Raw genomic sequence first — 20,189 nt, 5'->3', positions numbered from 1 at the left:
CAAAGCTCTGTGGGCTCTGGTTTTCCTGTGGGCCATATGGAAAGACTATCCCTGCCTGGCTGCCTCCCTGAGCTGCCAGGGGGAGGGGTGCCTGTTGACCATAAGGGGCTCCCCTGAGAACAGCAGGGCTATTTCAGATGAAGTGTGGGTGGGGGTGTGGGGATCAGCATTCTTGTTTTACAGAAAGACTTCTTCCTTTGCCAGAGAGCTCATCTCAGAGTTTCTTGGAGTGTGCCATTTCTGATTTCCAGAGCAGTCCCCGCTGCCCACAGGAGAGTGCAGGGAAGGAACCACGCCCGTGCGGATGCCGAGATGACTGGCCCCCAGTTTACACCCCGCTTACACCTTCGATCCTCTAAATCAAGGCCCCCCTGTCGTGGTGTAGCACCATCAACAATTAGTGATGGTTCATTAGCATCCAATTAAGAAATGAAACCCAGGATGAGAGCCCATCACTTCGCTGAGAATAACAGCCCTGCTTATGCCTTAAGTGGCAGCCTTCCAGGAGCTCAGAACCCACAAGGATCAGATGCACTGGGAGCTGGGCGGGGGGAGGCAAGCATGAAGTGGGAGGGGGACATCATGGATGGGCTGTTATCTGGTGACGTGGGAGAGGCGAGAGAAGGAGATTCAGACTAGACACTCCCTGACTCGATCTCAGCTCCTCCTTCATGGAGCCTCTGAAAGCATCTTCTTGCCCAGCTATCCCTTGGCCAAGACCAGAGGTGTGAGGAGCAGGGCTTTTCCCTCTACCTGTCTGGCCTCAGAGGATGACCACATCTGGGTGTGGAGAGAAGGCTGGAGAGGGAATGAGGTCAGGGAAGACCACAAGCCTCATTTTCCTCTCTGACTACTCCAACTCAGGCTCCCAACGCACTGACCTTAGAGAGGACCGCCAGCCCCTCTCCAGACCTGCCCATTGGCCTACAGCTCTTTGAGCCTCAAGCTCTATCCTCCAATTGGAAAGGTCCTCCTTTCCACCTGTTCAAGCCCTGCCTCCTCCAGGAAACATTCCTTCCCTGGTCCATCTCAGGCAGGGTCAGAAACACAGGAATCCAGCCTCTGAGCAGCCTGATCAGATGGCCATCTCTGCAGAGGCCAGCTCTTCCATCCTGTCCACATTGTGTAAGACTGGGCCTCTGAGGCAGGAAGTGGTCATGGGGTTTGTCTGTGCCTTCCGGGGATGGGGGTGGCCCTGTGACCTGGGAACCCGGCAGCCTCTTGGGCTTCTGGAGGATGGGGGAGGCTGGCCTTCCTGGCTCAGAGGCCAGCACGGAGGGTCCGGGAAGAAGACAGTTTCCTTGTCTTCTCAGAACAGAATGAGGCCCAGTCATGGCACGCCAGCATCTGGCTGCAGCAGTCTTCATCTGAACCTGTTTCCTCACCTCCCTCTAAGGTTCTCTGTGAGAGAGCAGCAGGGCTGTGGAGGACAGGCCAAAAGGTCACAAGACCTCCTCTGCCACCCATCCACCTACAGTTCTGCCCTCCACCACATCCTTCTCTATCTACCCAAGCACTTCCCTCCCCGGGGCTTCTGGGAATATCCCTCTGGTCTTTCAGGATTCGGGAGCCTGCCCATCCGGGACCCCAGCAGCCAGAGCAGGCCCACACTGGAGTGCTCCCCTTTCCCTTGATCCCCCAAGGGCTGCCCAGGGATTGGCACTCGGGTCAAGTCAGGTGGCTGACATCCTTCCAAAACCCCGCTTAGGAGGAGGCCAGACCGTGGCAGTTGTTCATTTTGAGGATTGTGGAAGACCGAGAGCACAGCCAGGGCAGGAGGTGGGCTGAGAGACACAGAGGCACCTTGAGGGCTAGCAGACTGGAGGCCGGGTATGAAGATCAGGCACAGCATGTCACACAAACCTCTGGGGCAGCCTGTGTGTGCGCATGTGTCTGCGCGCACGCACTCGCACACACACACCCACACATGCACACATGTGCTTGTAATGGGAGAAGGGAAACCGAGGAGTCAGCGGAGGCTTCCTGAGCACAGGGACTTTGGCCCATAGGTTTTCCCCTGAGGTATGTGCCCCGGAGGGCATTCGGCGGACAGTGGAGGCTGAGGAGGACCTCAGGGACTTGCCTGTTTCTCCCTCAGCACCCTGTGCCTTCTCGGAGCGCACCTTCATTCAGAGCTGAGGCCCCTGGAACCAGACGACACACTCCCCTTAGTTCTGGCCTCACGAAGCAAAGCAGAGTCCTTCTCCCCTCCCACTTGCAGCTGGCTGGACTTTGTCAAACACACATACACCCGCTCCAGCGCCTGGAGGGGTAGGCCGGATGGAGGCGGGCTTACATTTCCTGCAGTTTGGGACCCAGGACTACTGCACTGGGCCTCTGAACCCAACCCTGGTTCCATCCTGGGGTGGCTGCCCTGCTCCCATGGCTGGATGAAGTCTGAGCCCTGGGACAGTGGGCAGCAGCTGGCAGCTCCCCACGGGCCCCTGATAGAGCCAGACCAGGGCTTTAGGAATAGGGAGGGAGGGTCTCAAGCTTGCAGGCTGCCTGTGTGTGGAGGCAGGTCCCTGAGAGGTCCCCTGGGTGCTGAGACTGCACTGGGAGACCTGAACTCCATCGGAGGCCTGGGGGATATTAGAACGCAGCTTCTCTTGTGCGAGCTGGGGGCCCAGAGTGGGGACTGAAAGCCTGGAGTGAACTGGTTTCCTTCTGCAACTGTGTGAAGGATCAGAGGCCCCTCTAGCTCTCATTTCTAGAATAGCATCAAGACCAGGAGGAGTCAGATATGCCAGGAAAAGCCATTACCCTGACAGCCTCCCTCCACCTGCTAAAAGCCTCCATCCTTCCCCTGGGGCCTCACCCCTCCGGAGCTGTTTCTTCTCAGCTCACCTAGCTCTGCCCAACCTCAGTACTCCCACTGAGGGAGATGCTTGCTTAACCCTTTCTATACCTGAGCAGAGTCAGCACCAGCAGGCTCCCTTGGCCTTTTCCATTGCCCTTCCCTGTGTCTTTCCACCTGGAATTCCTCCTGCCAGATGCCCAGGAGCTTATGTAGAGGAGGGGAGGGGACAAGAGGCTGAAGACATCAGAAGGGTGGAAGACAGGCTGGAAAGTTGGGGTCATGGGTTAAAACCTGCATTGCGTCACTGCACTGCTGCAAATTAAGTTCATCACACACCCGGTGGGTCTGTCCTCTCTTTGCTCAGGGAAGCCCCCAGGGGTGCAATACCATGTGCCCTGAAGGAGCAGGCTTGCCATTTGGGTGGAGAAGGTCTGACTTCCTCCTGACACATGTCCTTACATCACTCCCTGCTCAGCGCTTCTGCCTCTCTGCTTCGCTCTGCCTTCTGTCCTCCGTGGAGCCTGGTTCCTGGTTCCCAGAGGAAGGGAGGCGTGGAGACCAGACTGAACAGGCGGCATGGGAGCTGGTGGGAGGCTGCTGAGAGCTCTGAGGCCTCCAACCTTGGGCCTGGCTGTCAGAGGCAGGACCAGAGCAGAGCGGCAGGAGGAGAGGTCCCAGTGTCACCCCTCAGTTAGCAGAGGCCACAGAGCTGGGAGGAAGGGGCTGAGGAGCATGGCAGGCTGGGCTCTACCGCCCCGCCAGCCTTTCTGCTGTCTCCTCTCCAGCCTGGCAGCCTCTCACATGCATATCCCTGGGCCTGAAGGACCTGCTTTTCAGGCATGGGGAGGTGATGGCCGTATGTGGCTAGGCACTGAGTCTGGGGGGCTCCAGGGTATTGGTCTATGGGCACCCCTTCATACCTCATTGTGGTGGCAGGGGGATCAATACCAAAGCTTATTATACTTTCTTCCCTGTCCTGATAACCATCCTTAGAGGGAGTTGCTGCTTAGAGAAGAGGAAACTGGCTCAGAGAGGGGAGGTGCTCGGCCAGGAGAGAACTGTGGGCTTGAAACCACTTTGGCGTGGTTCCAGAGCCTGTGCTCTTTGCATCGTTTCGTCACAGCAACCAGGGACCTCCTGTTGCAGACCAAGAGTTGGGAGTCAAGATGGAGAGACACCAGGTCAGGAGCAGCTAAAATTATGATAATTATTGCTACTATCATTATTGTTAACACTCTCGTGGTATTTAACAATGTCAGATACTTTACATGTATGAATTTTTGTCCACAACAACCCTGAATCACCACCCCCGCTTCACAGATGAAGGAAGTAAAGCCCAACAAGGTCACGAACCTTGCTCAAGGTCACACAGCTACTTAAGGATTATGTGCTCAGTCATGTTGGACTCTTTGTGACCCCATGGACTGTAGCCCATCAGGCTCCTCTGTCCGTGGAATTCTCCAGGCAAGAATACTGGAGCAGGTTGCCATTTCCTCCTCCAGGGGATCTTTCCAACCCAGGGAGCAAACCTGTTTCCTGTGTCTTCTTCACTGACAGGCAGATTCTTTACCTCTGAGCCACCTGGGAAGCCCCGTACTTAAGGGTTAGTGCTGGGGTTTGGAGCCCATGTGGTCTGACTCCAGGGACCCTGTTGTCATCGACACCATACCATACTACCTCTAGCTGAAGCAGAGGGAGGAGTCCTCAGCGGACCCCTGGAGCTTGGATACAGGACTCCCATATGAATGGGTGTCCATAGAGTAGAGCTGTAAAGGTTCGAAAGAAAGTTCCAGGCCCCTGTGTCACTCAAGTTGAGAGGACAGAGGGAGCAGTGAGGGCCAGGGCATCCCAGAGGGCTTCCTGGAGGAGAGGAGCATGCTGGGCTGGGAAGGATCTCAGGCTGGGGCTGCTAACACAGGGGCCGCATTGGCTCTGAGCTTCTGAGCTGACTCGCTTGCCCCACACTCTTTGTGGGGGCCTCTGCAGGTGGGGGCCAAGGGTTGGTGAGGACATCATCTCTGCTTCCCACCCTGAGGTGCCATTTGATGCTTCTCCCTCCTGAGTGCGGTCCCCCTGCCAAGGTTCGCTTGGATGGTTCCTCACCCGTGATTGCTGCAGTTAATGTAGCAGCACCTGTTCCAGCCCTGATATAATAACCTCCTCAACAGAAGAAGCATTAATTCCCTTACTGAACTGTTTGATGGCTCAGGATCTCAGGGCCGCTTATCCCAGATACCTGTGGGGTGCTCTGGGATGCAGAAGGCCCATGTTCCCGCCTCACCTCGGACCAGCCTGACCTTGCAGGACCTTGAGGGCTCATGGGCTTGAAACTCCTCACCACCCTCTGCCCTACCCCATGCCCAGCTCCAAGTGCCCAGCCCCGGGGCCCTGCACACAGTGGCTGCTGCAGAGGGCAGTGGTGCGTGTGCATTCCATTGGAAAGGTTCAGAGCCAGGGGAGCTGGGAGGATGAGGGTTAAAGGAGAGACCAAGCATGGGGGCACTGCACAGCTGCCCTGCCAAAGCCCCCCTCCCACCAGAACCTCAGAAGAGAGCCAGGAGAAAGGCATCTATGCACCCAGCTGCCTGATGGGCCGCCCTTACCTGGCAGGGGGCAGGAAGTCAGACAGACAAGGAGTTTCCCTCCAATTCTACCCCACCCTCAACCTTTGGTGCCTGGTCACCCGGGTAGGTAGGGCAGCCAAGGAGCAAGGCCTGGCGTTCCCTGGGCCCGGGCCGACATGAGTGTCTCTTCCTGGGAGGGAGTGCTTCATGCTCTGTCCACCCTTTGCTCAGATTTATGGACAGTGGAGTCTGACAGTGGGAACAACAGGCAGGACCCCCTCCCTCTGACTCAGCCTGCTGCTCCTCTCCCCAGGAAAACCACGTCCGAGGGGACAAAGAACCGGAGTTCCAAGGCAGTCATGTCTGTGCCCTCAGAGCCCACCAAAGCCCACATCTGGGGGGACACAGTCAAAGTGGAGATCCAAGCGGAGCATGTGGGGCATGAGGGGGAGGTGGGGCAGGTGGGGCTGGCGTGCTGGGGTGGAGTGCGAGGCAGAACCAGCCTCCCTCTCAACACAGCTGGAGATCACCTGAACATCTCCTTGAGCTCAGTTAAAAGCACTTTAGAGGAAAAAGTCATAATGCTGTCATGCCTCATCTCCCCAGCCTGCTCGAAAAATGAGTTGTTCCACATAAATGAATTTTCCAGACAATGAAAGCTTATCTTTTTTACGACCGTTGTTATTATTTTCATGGTTGTTATTACCACCGTCTCCCACTGAAAGGCACATTGCTGCTTCCTGGCACGTCCCCACACGCTGCTCATTGGCTCACCCCTCCCCAGAGGAGCAGTACTGCTCCCGTTGCTGAGATGAGAACACTGAGATTCAGGGAGCTTATGTCACAGACTCAAGCTCAAGTGGTCGGTAAGGGGGGAACCTCGGCCCAGGATTCCATGCTCTCAGTGGAGCTCCTGAGGTCCCCTGCTTCCCTGGAATGGCTGTGTTGTCCTGCCTCATCCTCCCCAGGCACTGTTTGCTGTCAGACAGTAGAATGTCTGTGCTTCCGAGGGTCGGGGGTCGTGTTCATAGAAGCTACCTAATAGTTCTCACTCCTTCACCCCCGGAAGCCTTTCTAGGCCCTGTGTTTTGGCAAATTCTGACACTGCAGGCAATTTAAGGCACCGAAGCACACACATATGGGCTTCCTGGGTGGCGCTAGTGGTAAAGAACCCACCTGCTAATGCAGGAGACAGAAGAGACATGGGTTTAATCCCTAGGTCGGGAAGATCCCCTGGAGAGGGGCACGGCAACCCACTCCAGTACTCTTGCCTGGAGAATCCCATGGACAGAGGGGCCTAGGGGGCTATAGTCCATAGGGTCCCAAAGAGTCGGACACAACTGAAGCAACTTAGCATGCACACACGCATGTACACACACATGTGTGCACACTTGTGTCTTCCATACTGGGGACCCATCTGATTTCCATTCTCAGGTGAGAGCTTAGGCTGGGCACCCAGCAGTACTGACCAGCTGATGCCAGGACAACTGTGGGCACCAGCATCAGGCTGTTAGTGCAGACTTGCAGATGCCTGTCTTATCTGGTCAGTCTCAGGTTCCCATTTGCAGGTGACCTACCCCAGAAGACAGGCCTTACTCCTTCCCTTGAAAACCTCGCCAGGGACTTAGACAGAGCTCCTTGTCTACCTCACAAAGATGGGCCCCCAGCTGCTAAAGATGGTGGAAAGGGAGAGAGGGAGGGGGTGAAGAGCAGCATCAGTAACAGGAGAAAGAAGCTGGTTCTAGGTCAAGCCCCAGGATTTTTCTTTTCTGCCTATAAAGGGATAAGTGGAGCTGCTGAGAAAATGTGGAAAAGGAGGAGAAATTGACCACGGATCTCATGCATGTACACATGTATGCCTGTGTATGAACACCTACATGCTGGTTCATATGCATGTGTGAATACGCGCTTGTGCCTATAGGCATACACATCTGTGTGTCTTGTATGTATGGGTGCATTCACATGTCTGGCGGCAACAGTGTGTTATGTGTGCAGCTAGATCTATCTGGAAGCTGGTGTATGCCTGTTGGTACATAATGTATATAGTTTGTGTGTGTGTGTGTGTGTTTGTGTGTGTGTATACATCTGTGTGGCTGACAGGCTAACAGGTTGGGATGAGTAGACCTGGGCTGTGATCCTGCCCTGGGCTCTCCACATCTGGGGGGATTACAGGAAAGGGCATGATGAGTCAGTGACCTTGGGGCCCATCTGTGTAGCAGAGGGGAAAGCAGGATTCAGACAGGAGGGACAAGAGGTGGGGAGACCTTGTGGGAAGGCAGGGAGTATTCGCAGGAGCCTCTTTGCAGCCTGAAGGAGCTGGATGCTTGTTGGAACCTGGTTGGAACCGGTTGCTGTGGTGATATCTGCAGTGGGGGGTGGGGAGATTGGGGGCCAGGCCAAGAGGTGGGGGAAGGGTGGGAGGTAGCTCAAGGATGTGTTAATGAAAAGCAAAGGGGAGTTGCAGACCCCGTGTCAGGGCCAGAGCAGGCTGGCGGCAGAAATGGCTTGTCGGCCACACAAAGGGAGCTGTAGGAGGCCAGAGGGGCACAATGCCCAGAAAAGAAGCTGATGAGGCGTGTTTGTAGCAAGGAGACAGGAACAGGGAGGATGGCTGTCCATTTTCCCCAATTACAGCTCATCTGCTGGCTGCCCACACAGAGCTCCAGAGATTGGGGAGGGGGGTGGTGAGAAATACAAGCACTCACCCCTTGTTTGGCCTCAGCAAATTCCAACTGGATTTGAGGACTCAGGGCCCATGGGTAATGGCCATGAGGGGCTTCAGGCTTCACAGCTACTCTTGTAACTTTGACTGGGAGCACTGGAATCCCCCAGCTGAGTGTTTTGAGTCTGCTCAGGGCTGGATGAGCATATGGAACACTACAGATGGTTAATGAGCAAGAAAAGGGTTACTGCTACAAGGAACACTTATTTGCTAAGAATTTTATGGGTTGGAAAACGTATACCCCTTCCCTACAGCAGTTATTAGGAGAGGGACAGAGTTTTTCTTCTTTAAAGTATTAACATTTGCAGAGCAGGAACATGAAGCTCAGAGAGGTTAAGTAACTGGCTACAAGTCACAAAGCAAGTCAGTATGTTGGTACTAGAAACTAGGTCTACTGACTTCATCCCTTGCCTTACTCTACTTTCTTTTTTTTGTTTTAATAAATCACTTAAAAAGTGAAAGTATTCCTTGCTCAATCATGTCCAACTCTGCAACTCCATGATCAGTAGCCCACCAGACTCTTCTGTCCATGGAATTCTCCAGGCAAGAATACTTGAGTGGGTGGCCATTCCCTTCTCCAGGGGATCTTCCCGACCCAGGAATTGAACCTTGTTCTCCTGGATTGCAGGTGGATTCTTTATTGTCTGGGCCAACAATGAAGCCCTATATTTCTGTTTTATTGCATTATTACTTTTCAGCTGTGCAACATATGGAATCTTAGTTTTCCAACCAGAGATGGAACCTGCACCCCCTGCAGTGGAAGTGCAGAGTCTTAACCACTGTACCACCAGAGAAGTCCCTTATTCTCCTTTCTTCGAGGCAGCTTCAAGTCCTTTCAGTGCCTACTTCCCCCTCTTTCCTTTGAGCATGAATCCCATATGGCCGGCTCTTGAGGGACTTTGGCAAGTGTCTTTCCCTTCCTGTGCATCCACGGTAGCTGTGGGAAGGAGGAAATAAGGAAGAGTAAGCAGCAAAGCTCTCAGCTCCTCCTCCACCCCCTCATCCAAATGACCCACTCAGCTCACGTGACCCAGCAGTGCTGTGCTCCCAGTGAGCCTGCAGGGCCGGCAGCTGTCCCTGGTGCTGAAACGTCCTTGTCTCAAGAAGAGAGGCAAAGGGCAAGGGGCTATCCAGAAATCTCCCTCCAGTATATCCATCCACCCTGATTCTCCCTTTCCCATTCTCCTCTAGATCTCTCTTTTTTCTCCCTCCCTTCTCCATCCATTTATTTATTTCCTCCTTCCCCCTCTCCTCTTCTTCCTCAAATCATAGGTTTCCAGAGTGGGAAGATGACTCCAGGGTCACTAAATCCAGCCTCTCGCATCAGCCATTTACCAACCGTGTGATGTTGATCAAGTTAGATCACCTCTCTGAACTCCAGGTCCACACTTAAAAAACAGAAATGATGATTCCTCCTTGAGGGTCTGTGGTGGAAATTTGTTGTAATAATGGCTCAGGAGTGCCCATCCCTATGGCTGGCAATCAGTAGGTGCTTACTAAGTGGGATCACCATGATTATTTCCAGGTCAGTGGTGTTCCTCAGAGTTCATCCCAAAGTTCATGCATTTGAAAACAAAACAAAGTCTCTTTGGAATGAGTTTCCTACATGGTGCATCATTCTTAGTGTTTAGACCAGTTTTCATTTATAGACTTTTGTTGATATTTGCATTGAAAGATTTCTTGATTAGAACATTTTTTTCTTACTGAGCCTCATTTTTCCCCCTCTACAATATATGGGAGACAAGCCCTCCCCCTCCTGCCTAAGGAGCTAGTAAGAGAGTTTGTGACCACAGGAAGGGGCCTTATTCCTGGGAAGGGGTACTATCCCTACTTACGTGTGTGTCTCTGTGTCTGTCCATGTGTCTATTGCTAAGGGGACTGGGCTCAGTTCTGTGTGTGTTCATCTCTGGGCTGGGAATCTCGGGAGCAGGAGAGTATTACATTTTTCGGTCTCAACAGCACCTAGCATAGATCCTTACCCTGTGCAGGCACTCAGTAGTGCTTGTGAAGTTGTGTGCATCTGTGTGTTCTACACTTGTGCGTGCATGATGATTCTTCAGTGTGGGTCCCTTGCTCACCTCTCACTGCCTCACCTCACTCGGAGGGACAGCGATCAGCTGAGCCCTGCCATGAGCCTGTGGTCATTTTTCTCCCTCTCCAGAAGTTACTTTCAAGCTGGTGGACAATAAAAAGAAAGAGGACCTGTTGTCCTTCCAAATCCCCATCAAGTACTTGCATGCCTTCCGCCTCTAGCACTTTGAGTTGGTGAAAGTGAGGCAGAGCCCCGGGCTCTGGGCTCATGTGAGCCTGGGACAAGTGAGAGAGGGCGGGTGGGCACCATCTAAATGACCCCAGCTATCCCTTCAGTGCAACTCTGGGCACCCCAGGCTGACCCAGAAGTATGACAGCTCTTGGGCCATGTGGGACTAAAGAAACATAGCTCCCAGCAGATAAACAGGAATCATTTCCATGAGAATTTGGAATTCTTTGAGTTCATCTCCATAAAACAGTGCAATGAGCACAGAACATCTACTGCATTAAATGAATACACCAATTAAAGATGTATTCTCATTTCACACATGTTTAAAGAAGGGGAGGTTACCTAAAAGTCAAAGAAATACAGTATTTACAGAGCACCTACTATATTCCAGGTCCTGGGCTAGGTACCACACACACCATCTCTGATTCTCAAGGTGAATTGTATTTTGCATACATAGAACTGAGACCCAGAGAGTAGAATGCTCTCATCCTGGGTGACAGAGTAAGTGAGTAGCAGAGTCAGGGGTGAGCCTAGGGCACACTGTCTCCCACGCTAGCTCATTCTGTGCTGTCTCCATGCTGCCTTGGCAGGAGGAAGGCTCGGGAGAATTGGGGCATGTGGGAGGTACAGTGTTCCTTGGAATGCACCCCTCTGGTGGACAACATCCCTCTAGTGGACACTAGAATGCACCCCTCTAGTGGACAACAGGGCAAGAGCCTAGAGGCGTGCATTCCAAAGCAATAACCCCTCAGTCCATGACCCAAGCCTCCCTGCCCCAGTGCCCCATGCCCAACCCTTCTTCTCATTGCTGACTGATAGAAAGGAGAATTTATTCTTTCATTATTCAAGTACTTTATTAAGCACCTACTGTGTGCCAAGCACTGGCAAGAGATGGACAGAAGCATCACTTTTCCCTCTCAGTACGCATCACAGACCCCTATGATTGTTTAAAGAAAAATGTGAAGTTAGCCTGGGTTCCTAACCCAAGTTTGCTGCTTACCTATGGTCTATCCATAACCCCTAGGCCTCCATTCCTCCTCAGCAAAACTTAGATACTGTCCCTCCTAGTGTGGACATTAGGAAGCTCAAGTGCCATGATGTGCATAAAGCACATAGCAAGGGGTAGGCACATAGTAGGTGCTGAGTTCAGATTAGTTCTCCTCCTCCCTCCCACCCTCCCTCCCTCAGGCCCTGGCACTGACTTCTTTCCAAGCAACTCCTCAACCATGGCCCCAGGAGTCCATACCTTCCCTGGGTTCTAAGGAGAACCCCATGCCCAGGGCCTCAGGATGAGGAAGCAAAGATCCTGAGAGATTAGTGACTTACCTGGGAGACTGAGCACTTCAGCCACAATACTGGGAACATCAGCCAGACCTCCTGGCTCTCTGTCCGCTTACAACCCTTGTTATCACATCTTTACAAAGAGAACAGGCAGGCAGTGGTCCTTGTGAGGGCGATGAAATATTCAAATAGAACAGGGAAGATTTATTATATTGATCTCCTTGGAAGGGCTCACAGGGACCATGAGCTTTAATTATCAGCTGGGAGCCCCAGTGGAGCAATGCCAAGTGATTGCAGAGGGCTGGATTTATGGCCAGGGTCGGCCCCGTAGTCACGCTTCTTCTTGTATGTCTTCTTCCACCACCCTGTCCCTAGCCCACTGAGTCTGGGAAAGTCAATGAAGCCTCGGCCAAGACCCAACTGTATGCAACAGCCATTCAGAAGGGCAGCTTCATCCCCTGCTACCTCGACCACAACCACACAGCTCTGGAGGTGTTGGCACTGGGACCCTCAGGCATGGGGTGGGGTCAAACTTTAAGCAGGCCCCAGGTTCTGCCCATGGCCGCCACCTCTGGCTGGCCTGATGGTGTGAGGCAGGGGTGTCTGGGGAAGAAATTGCGAAAGAAAAAAGCAACTGGACCTTTCAAAAATAGCCGAAGTAGTTTGTATAGAACCTGCCCTGGGATGGTAGGAATCATGGGAATAAAAATGATGATGATGATGATGATCCCTGATCTTTTCCAGCACTTCCCAGGCATGCGACCCTGCCCTAACCTCTGCTCCTCACATACCATGCAGGCATGCTGTAGGGAGGACAGGAGGTTCCCAAAGCCTGTGTCTCCCTGACCGTCATGGGGTGAGGCAGAGTGCCCCTACTGTGGCCCACATTCTCTGGTGTTCTCTCTCTTTTTCTGTCCCTTCAAGAGTAGTGACCCCTGAACTAGGGCTCACATACCCAAGGGAAAGTTTTAGGGACCTCCTTACCCTTCCTTGTTTCTGAAGAGGTTTGGCTGGTCTTCCAGTTAGGTCATCATTGATTCATTTATTTATGCATTCATTCATTCAATGACTATTTTTGGAGCCTCTTCCATTAGCTGGGTCAGGACTAGGCCCAGCTTGGGCCTAGCTTCCATACATGCTCCCCCCCCCCCATTACTTTCTATCTCCAGACCTTTCGGTAGCCCCAGGAGGACTGGCAATGCTCCAAGAAGATGTGGTCTTGGGACCTAGCCCTTCTCCCTTGCCCTCAGCCTTCAAACAGCCCAGGATGCCAGATTCAACTCCAGTCATGGCCGGAGTATGATCAGGGTGGGAGACAGGTGGCTCCCGCCTAAGTCCTGGGCTTCCCCTGCCCCAACAGGGCTGGTCTGATCTACCCCATAGCACTGTAAGCCCGGTAAGGCAAGACGTGTTCTTCAGCCCCATTTCACAGCTGGAAACACTGAGACCCAAGGGGAGACTGGTATGGGAGCCCAGAGCTCCTGACCTACATCTCTGCTTCCCCTTGAATGCTAAGGGTGTCAGACCTGCAGACACCCTCTGCTCCCACCTACCCCTCTTCCCCTTTGATCATGTCTTTCCTGAAGACAGCCAGCAGCTCACACACACACACACACACACACACGAGGAAGAGTAACAAGAGCTTGGCCTTGCTGTCCCCAGATCACGCCCCACAGTGAGGAGGCCACACCTGTAATACCCAGGCTGAACCTTGGCCTGCAGGGCGCCCCCACTGTGGATCTGCCCCACCCCATCCCAGCCCTCTGACTTGTCCTGTAGAGTCTGGGCCCCTTTGCCCTCCAGCACCCTGCCCACTCCCCTGCCCCAGCACAGATGTCCTTCCTGTCTGCTCCTGTTGGCAGAGCAGAGAGCACAATGGAAGAAATTGCTTCAGGTTGGCATGAGCAGGTAGGTGCTCATTCACACTCGACCATTCAGAACAGAACAGTTGGAAATTAACACCTCCCCCGCCATGCACACACTTCTCAGACCCCTGTCTCAGCCCTTACATCTGTTGAAGTCCCTGTGAGTAAAAGTCTAACAGGTTCCAGTGAAGTTCCTCAGGCCCCGACCCCACTTCCATCCAGAGTTTAAATTACCACCATCAGAGATTCAGTCCTTTGGTTTTAGTAAAGGGATTCTGTCTCTTGTGAGAGCTGAATGGTCCTCACCACTGTTTAAGCCCTTGTCAGTTCATACCTGTGTGGAGTGAGCAGGCAACCAGCTGAGAGGAGTCCTGCAGGGGGGCTTAGGAGAAGAGTCCTGGCAGGAGGGCTTAGGAGAAGGTGCTGGAGAGACACAGGGAGGAGAGAAAAGAGAGAGATCCAGAGCAAGCCCCTACTCCCAGGCACTCTCTTCCCACTGAAAGCAACGCTAGAAGGGCCAGAGAGAGTGTGGTCCAACCTGGCAGGGGCCTCTTCCCATCCCCTTCCTCATCCTCCTGGCAGTCTCCTTGGCCCCATCCCTGGCCCATCCTCCTCCTCCCCAGGCCTCTGCGTTTGGTGGGTCCATAGTCCTCAGGAGGGGACTCAGTGAGGCCGCCGTGAGTCCTGGGGAAGGGAACCTGGGCACTGCAGCCCATATCCTGAGCAGGGCTTTCTCAAGGCTAGGACCTGTGATCTGAAGGATCAGGGTCTATCATCTGTCTGGGGGTCCAGACCTGAGCAATGCGGGCTGCCTCACTTTTCCTCATTCACATCAATCCAGAGCCCACATGGGAGTCCTCGGCCACCAGGCTGGGCACAGAGCCACAGTGCTGGACACCCATCGCACTCCGGTACTGAGGAGGGTCTCTTTGCCTCCCCAGGGACAGTCAGGTAAACCAGAACCCGGCCTCCCTGGGGCTTCCCATCACCCCACTCTCCTTCCCCACGCCATCCGGAATGAACTTTGACGTTCCTCAGATCAGCCAGGATGGGTACCCTCAGGTATGGCGCGTTCCCTCACTCGCCTTGTCTCTGGCTCATATCCCTGGTAGCTCACACACTCATGTATTCATTCGTTCACTCAGTCAGCTGTTCACTTGACTGTTAAATAAGAGTTCACTGAATCCTGGCCTGTACCCCAAGCCAGGCCTGCCTGTGCTGTGGAGAAGCTGCCCTCAGGGAGTTTTTGATTTGGTGAAGACAGGAGTCACACATGTGAAAAGGTTAAATATACAAGATAATGTATAATAGCAACAAACCAGGAGGGACTGGCAGAGCCATAAAAATCAGAGCGGGGATAAATATTATATGATTCCACTTACATGCAGTACCTAGAGTAGGCAAATCATAGAGACAGACAGTAGAATGGTGGTTTCCAGGAACTGGGAGAGAAGAGAATGGGGAGTTATTATTATTTAATGGGTACAGAGTTTCTGTTTTGTATAATGAGAAAGTTCTGGAAATCAGTGGTGGTGATGGTTATGCCACATTGTAAATGTACGTAATGTCACTGAACTATACACTTAAAATGGTTAAAATGATAAATTTTATATTATGCCTGTTTTACTACAATAAGCAAAAATTTTTAACCAAAGGTGAGAGGGGTGTGAAGGCTGGACAGGTACCCAGACACTGGACTGCTGAGTTTTTAATAGGGAAGGGTTGGTTTAGAATGGTTGGGAACAAGAGCACAGATGTGGAGACAACAGTGCACAGGACGTGATACACATCTGGGTTGGAGAGGAGGGTGGTGGGTTTGAGTACATCGGGGAGGGGTGTGCAGACTGTGGCTGAGTCCAGGGCAACGGCCTCATTGATCTCTTCCCATAGTCTTCCCTTCGCCCCACACCATGGTCCCAACTTTCCTGGGGTCTTAAAGAAGATAGGAGTGCTTGGGAAGTCCTTCCTGTTGTCTGCCAGCCAGAGTTCGTGTCTGGCATGGCGAATATAGAACGAGGCATCCCTTTGGAGCCCCAGTCTCCATTTAAAGGCAAAGACACTGGAAGAAGGCTTAGACATGAACAAGAGTGATGGTGGTAGGAGGGGTGGGACAGAGGGGGACTCTGGGGACAGAGGCTTCAAACCCAAACCAGTCCTCGGCCTGATTTCCCCGGAGTCATCTCACTCGTGGCCCCGCATTTGCCCAGAAAATTATGAACCAATCAGCAGGCAATCCCGAGGGACAGGAAGCGCTGACTGCTTTAATGAGTGAGCCCCCTCCCCACCCTGGGGGGCTCTGGCTGCCTTTGCTGCCTAACTAGTCTGGGTGGGGGCATTGTTCCCAGTGCCTCTTGCATGTGTGGGATTGGGGGCCAGAGGCCCAGCGATGATGGGACACTTGCTGAAGGTCACCCGGCCATGGCAGTTGGGCCAGATTGGGAACTCACTGGCAGCTGGCAAAGAGGTGCCCAGGTCCCAGCAGTGAGAGGACATGGGCAGGCTTCTGTGGTACAGGCGGGGAGATGAGGGGGGTGAGCAGAGCCCTACCTGGAAGGGGCACCAGTCAGCAGCTCACACAGGTCCTTGTCCTGTCCTCTCTCAAAGTTATCAGTCCCCTCATCTTAGTTCAGCGGTGGGGGTTGGACTAGGTCACTGCTGGGACCTGCCCCTCGGACATCTTGGGGTGTAATGATGTCCCACCCATCACGCACCATGACACAGCCCTGTGGGTGGGGACTTGAGAATTTAGAAGACCTGAGTTTGACCCTTCTTCTGTGACTTGCTGGCTGCATGAACTTTGGCGAGCTTCTTTGTTTTATCTGTTTGGCTGTATGGAGTCTTGGTTGTGGCACATGGGGTCTTCTGTGTTCATTGTGACAAGCAGGATTTTTTTTTTTAGTTGCAGCATGCAGGTTCTAGTTACCCGACCAAGGGTTGAACCTGGGCCCTCTGCATTGGGAACGTGGAGTTTTAGCCATTGGACACCAGGGAAGTCCACTTGGCAAGCTTCTTGATTTCTCCAATTCCTAATTTCTACCTCACTAGGCTGTTAGGAAAACTTACTGGGTTAACCTTTGCAAAATGTCCACATCCTGGGTGGAAGTGAAATGGATTCGGACCCTTCCAGAGGGGCCCTTCTCCTAGTGCAATGCCCCCTCTGAGGCCAGCCTTGCCATTGTACATTTGGCTACAAGTAGCATGAACCCTATTTCCCATCGACTTAAACTCTTATGGCACCTTGGGATGGATCCCCATGAAGATGCTGCCAGAATTGGTTGATGCGTGGGCTCAGCAGCATCCTCAAGGACTCAGGATCTTTTCAACAGCCCTGGATTGCCATCTTCAGCCAGTTAACAGCTCATGGATACAGAACGTTCTGGCACCCCATCCAGAGGAAGAGGTGCCAAGACCAGGAGGATGAGAGAGCCTCTCCTTCCCAAAAGTGTGCTTTTTTTTTTTTTTTTACTTTACTGAAGTATAGCTGATTCTCTGCTAAACAGCAAAGACTCCGTTTTACACATATAGACATGCTTTTTATATATATTCTTTTCCATTACGGTTTATCACAGGATATTGAATATTAACCCCTGTGCCATATGCTGCTGCTGCTAAGTCGCTTCAGTCATGTCCAACTCTGTGCGACCCCATGGACAGCAGCCCACCAGGCTCCTCTGTCCCTGGGATTCTCCAGGCAAGAACACTGGAGTGGGTTGCCATTGCCTTCTCCATATAGTGGGACCTTATTGTTTACCCATCATCCTACATATAATAGTTTACATATGCTAATCCCAAACTCCCCTTCCCTCCCCTCTCCATCTCCCTCCCCCTTGGCAGCCACAAGTCTGCTCTCTGTGTCTGTGAGTCTCTTTCTATTTTGTAGGTAGGTTGATTTGCGTCATATTTTAGATTCTACATACAAGTGATGTCGTGCGATATTTGTCTTTCTCTTCCTGACTTACTGCACTTAGCAGGCCAATCTCTAGTTGCATCCACATTGTTATAAGCGGCATTATTTCGTTCTTCTTTACGGCTGAGTCGTGTTCCATTGTGTATATGTACCACGTTTTCTTTATCCACTCATCTGTCGATGGACACTTAGGTTGCTTCCTTGACTTGGCTATTGTGACTAGTGCGGCTGTGAACATGGAAGTGCCCGTATCTCTTTGAATCATAGTTTTGTCTGGGTGTATACCCAGGAGTGGGATTGTTGGATGATACGGCAGCTCTTTTTTTTTTAGCTTCCTGAGGAACCTCCATACTGTTTTCCATAGTGGCTGCACCAACTTACATTCCTGCCAACACTCACAAGTGGTTTTCATGAGGACTTGGCAACCTCCTCCAGCTGCCCTTCAGAAGACTCCCCCCTCTCATCTTTTTGGCCAGAATTGGATCACATGCATGTCTCTCGGCCAATCATGGAGAAAAGGCATGGCATATCACCCTGCCAGTGCAGACAGGTGTAGAGAAGGGGCATCTGGACCAAAGTTGGTTCTGGGCTAGGAGGAAAGAAGGGGATGGCTGAAGGGTTGGCAGCCCCAGTGTCTGCTTCACCCCTCTCGGAGCCTGGTGATGACTGCGAAACCTGAACTCTGATGAGTTGACCCGGCACAGCCTGTGGGACCCAACAGAGGGTGGAACTTAGGAGTCACACCTACCATGGCCTCCTACAGAACTGATAGAGCTCTTAGCTGATGAAATGCAAGCAGTGGGGTCTGTGCCCACTCGCACCTCTCACGAGGCCCCTTTCCCTTGCTTTTCCCTTGCTGGCCTCTCCTTTTGGCTGGACCATTGCAGCAGCCTCCAGTAGGCCCCCTCCCATCCATCCTCTGACAAGTGGCCACAGTGGCTCCCTGTCCAGGGTTAGGCCTTCCCCCGGATTCCTTGTCCCTACCACGGACAGGGCAAAGCCCTCACTGTCAGCCAGATACACAAGGCCTTGTCCCCTCCAGCCTCCTGGGTCTCTGTCCCTGTTCACCCAGGCATTCTCTAGCTACACTGGATGACTGGCTGTTCATACCCATGCTGTCCTCTGTCACCTCCCAGTCTTGGCCTCTGCTATACTCTCAGCCTGGAGTGGTCTTCCACCTTCTTATACCTCCTACACAATCCCTAAAGCCCTCCCCTCTCTAGTCAGGAAGTCATAGCTTTTCTCTCAGACATTTGGCTTCCATGACCCACAACTTGCTTAGGCCTTTGCATGGATCATAAGTGTGTGTGTGTGTGTGTGTGTGTGCATGCGCGCGCACACACCCTATCTGGAGCGATGAGCTCCAGAGGGGAGCACAGTCAGGCTCTAGTTCTCCCATAGGCCCTACTGCACCCCAGTATCCATGAGCATGGAGAAGCCTCCAATCAGTATTTGCTGAGTTCGCACAGAGTCAGACATGACTGAAGCGACTTAGCAGCAGCAGCAGAGTTCAACTGAACTGAGCTTTCACCTTCACAGCAAAACATATGCTGTCTCCTTCAGCCTTCACAGCAGCCTGTCAAAGCGTGGCGCCCAAGATGTTTTCTCATTGGACAATGAAAACCAGGTCCTAGACAGGGGAAGGGACTTGCTGAAGGTCACACACGAGGTTGAGGCAGACCCGGGCCCAGAGCCTAGGTGTCCCAGCCACCCAGCATCAGCTGCCCCCTTGGTGGCCACCACTGCGTCTGGGCAGAGCAGGCAGCAGCGGGTGTGGGTGTGGTTGTGGTGGACCCTGGGGAAATGTGAGGAGGGACCGTAGGCCCATGTAATGAAGGCTCTGTCCCTGGGGAAGGCAGGTCTGCCTCAGTGGCTGGGGGTTAATGGCTTTGCTGAAGATCACAGCCGAAGGTTAATCACATTCCTTATTCCACAGCCTGCCAGAGCCTTTGCCATTAGCATCTGTGGGGAATGGCTTCTGCACTTATGGTGCCCCCACCCCACGCCACCAGCCTCTTCACCAGGTCCCTGGCATCAGCCTCGGGAGGTAGTTTAACCTTGATTCCTTGCCCCCACCCCATAAACACAGGAGAGAGGCTGACCCTTCCTCCCCAGTTCTAGCTCTGAAAGGATGTTTCCTGTGGGACTCATCTGGGAAACCATTCAGAGAGGGAGCTGTCCTTCCTGGCCAGGCAGACACTGTTTCTTGCTGTGTAGACTCCATTTAGACACATTAATAGCCCCTAGAGAGGACAGCCAGCATCCATTAAACACCCCTCTTCCTGGGTGGGGCAGAGGGGGCTGTCACAGGTCCTCCTTGAGTGCCTTGGTATCTGGCAGATGGTCCAGACTGGGTGGATGCCCCTCCGGGATTCGGGAGAATGGTCGCTCAGGGATGGGCGTGGTTTGGGGATAAATCCTGAAAGGCCATTCCCAGGCACCACAGAACCCAGCGCAGCTTCTCTGACCTGACCTGGTGGCCAAGTCACTGGCCCTGAGCTGCCGCAAGCGCCTGCTCTCAGGAGCACTCCCATCACCCTTGTATTCAGGTCCAAAGTGACTGCAGCTCATCTCCCTGGGGACAGAGGCAGACACAGCTGAGCCTGCAGCCAGTCTGGGAGGACAGGAGAGACACTCCAGTGTGACAGGCATCAGGGCCCTGCCACGGCGGGGGAGGGGACCCACACTACTTCGCAGTCCTGATGTCAATAACTCCTGGAGCCGGCAGTGCATTTGTGCTGACCTTTTCGAGTGATGACTGATTCCCGCAGGAGAGCCAGAGGCGGGAGC

General features: G+C 53.1%; 1 protein-coding gene across 1 annotated transcript in view; it reads left to right on the top strand.

Moving 5' to 3' along the window:
* The window catches only part of CCDC33 (coiled-coil domain containing 33), a 94,704-nt gene that overhangs the window by 10,010 nt on the left and 64,505 nt on the right, over window positions 1-20,189 (top strand). Inside the window, 4 exon segments of the mRNA XM_010843413.1 lie at window positions 5,678-5,809; window positions 10,246-10,357; window positions 12,012-12,148; window positions 14,434-14,554. Coding sequence (XP_010841715.1) covers window positions 5,678-5,809; window positions 10,246-10,357; window positions 12,012-12,148; window positions 14,434-14,554 — 502 coding nt within the window.

The sequence above is a fragment of the Bison bison genome, unplaced genomic scaffold (genome assembly GCF_000754665.1).
Source record: "Bison bison bison isolate TAMUID 2011002044 unplaced genomic scaffold, Bison_UMD1.0 scf7180017864181, whole genome shotgun sequence".
NCBI lineage: Eukaryota > Metazoa > Chordata > Mammalia > Artiodactyla > Bovidae > Bison > Bison bison.
The sequence above is the reverse complement of the archived record's forward strand: the minus strand, read 5'-3'. Positions and strand labels throughout refer to the sequence as shown.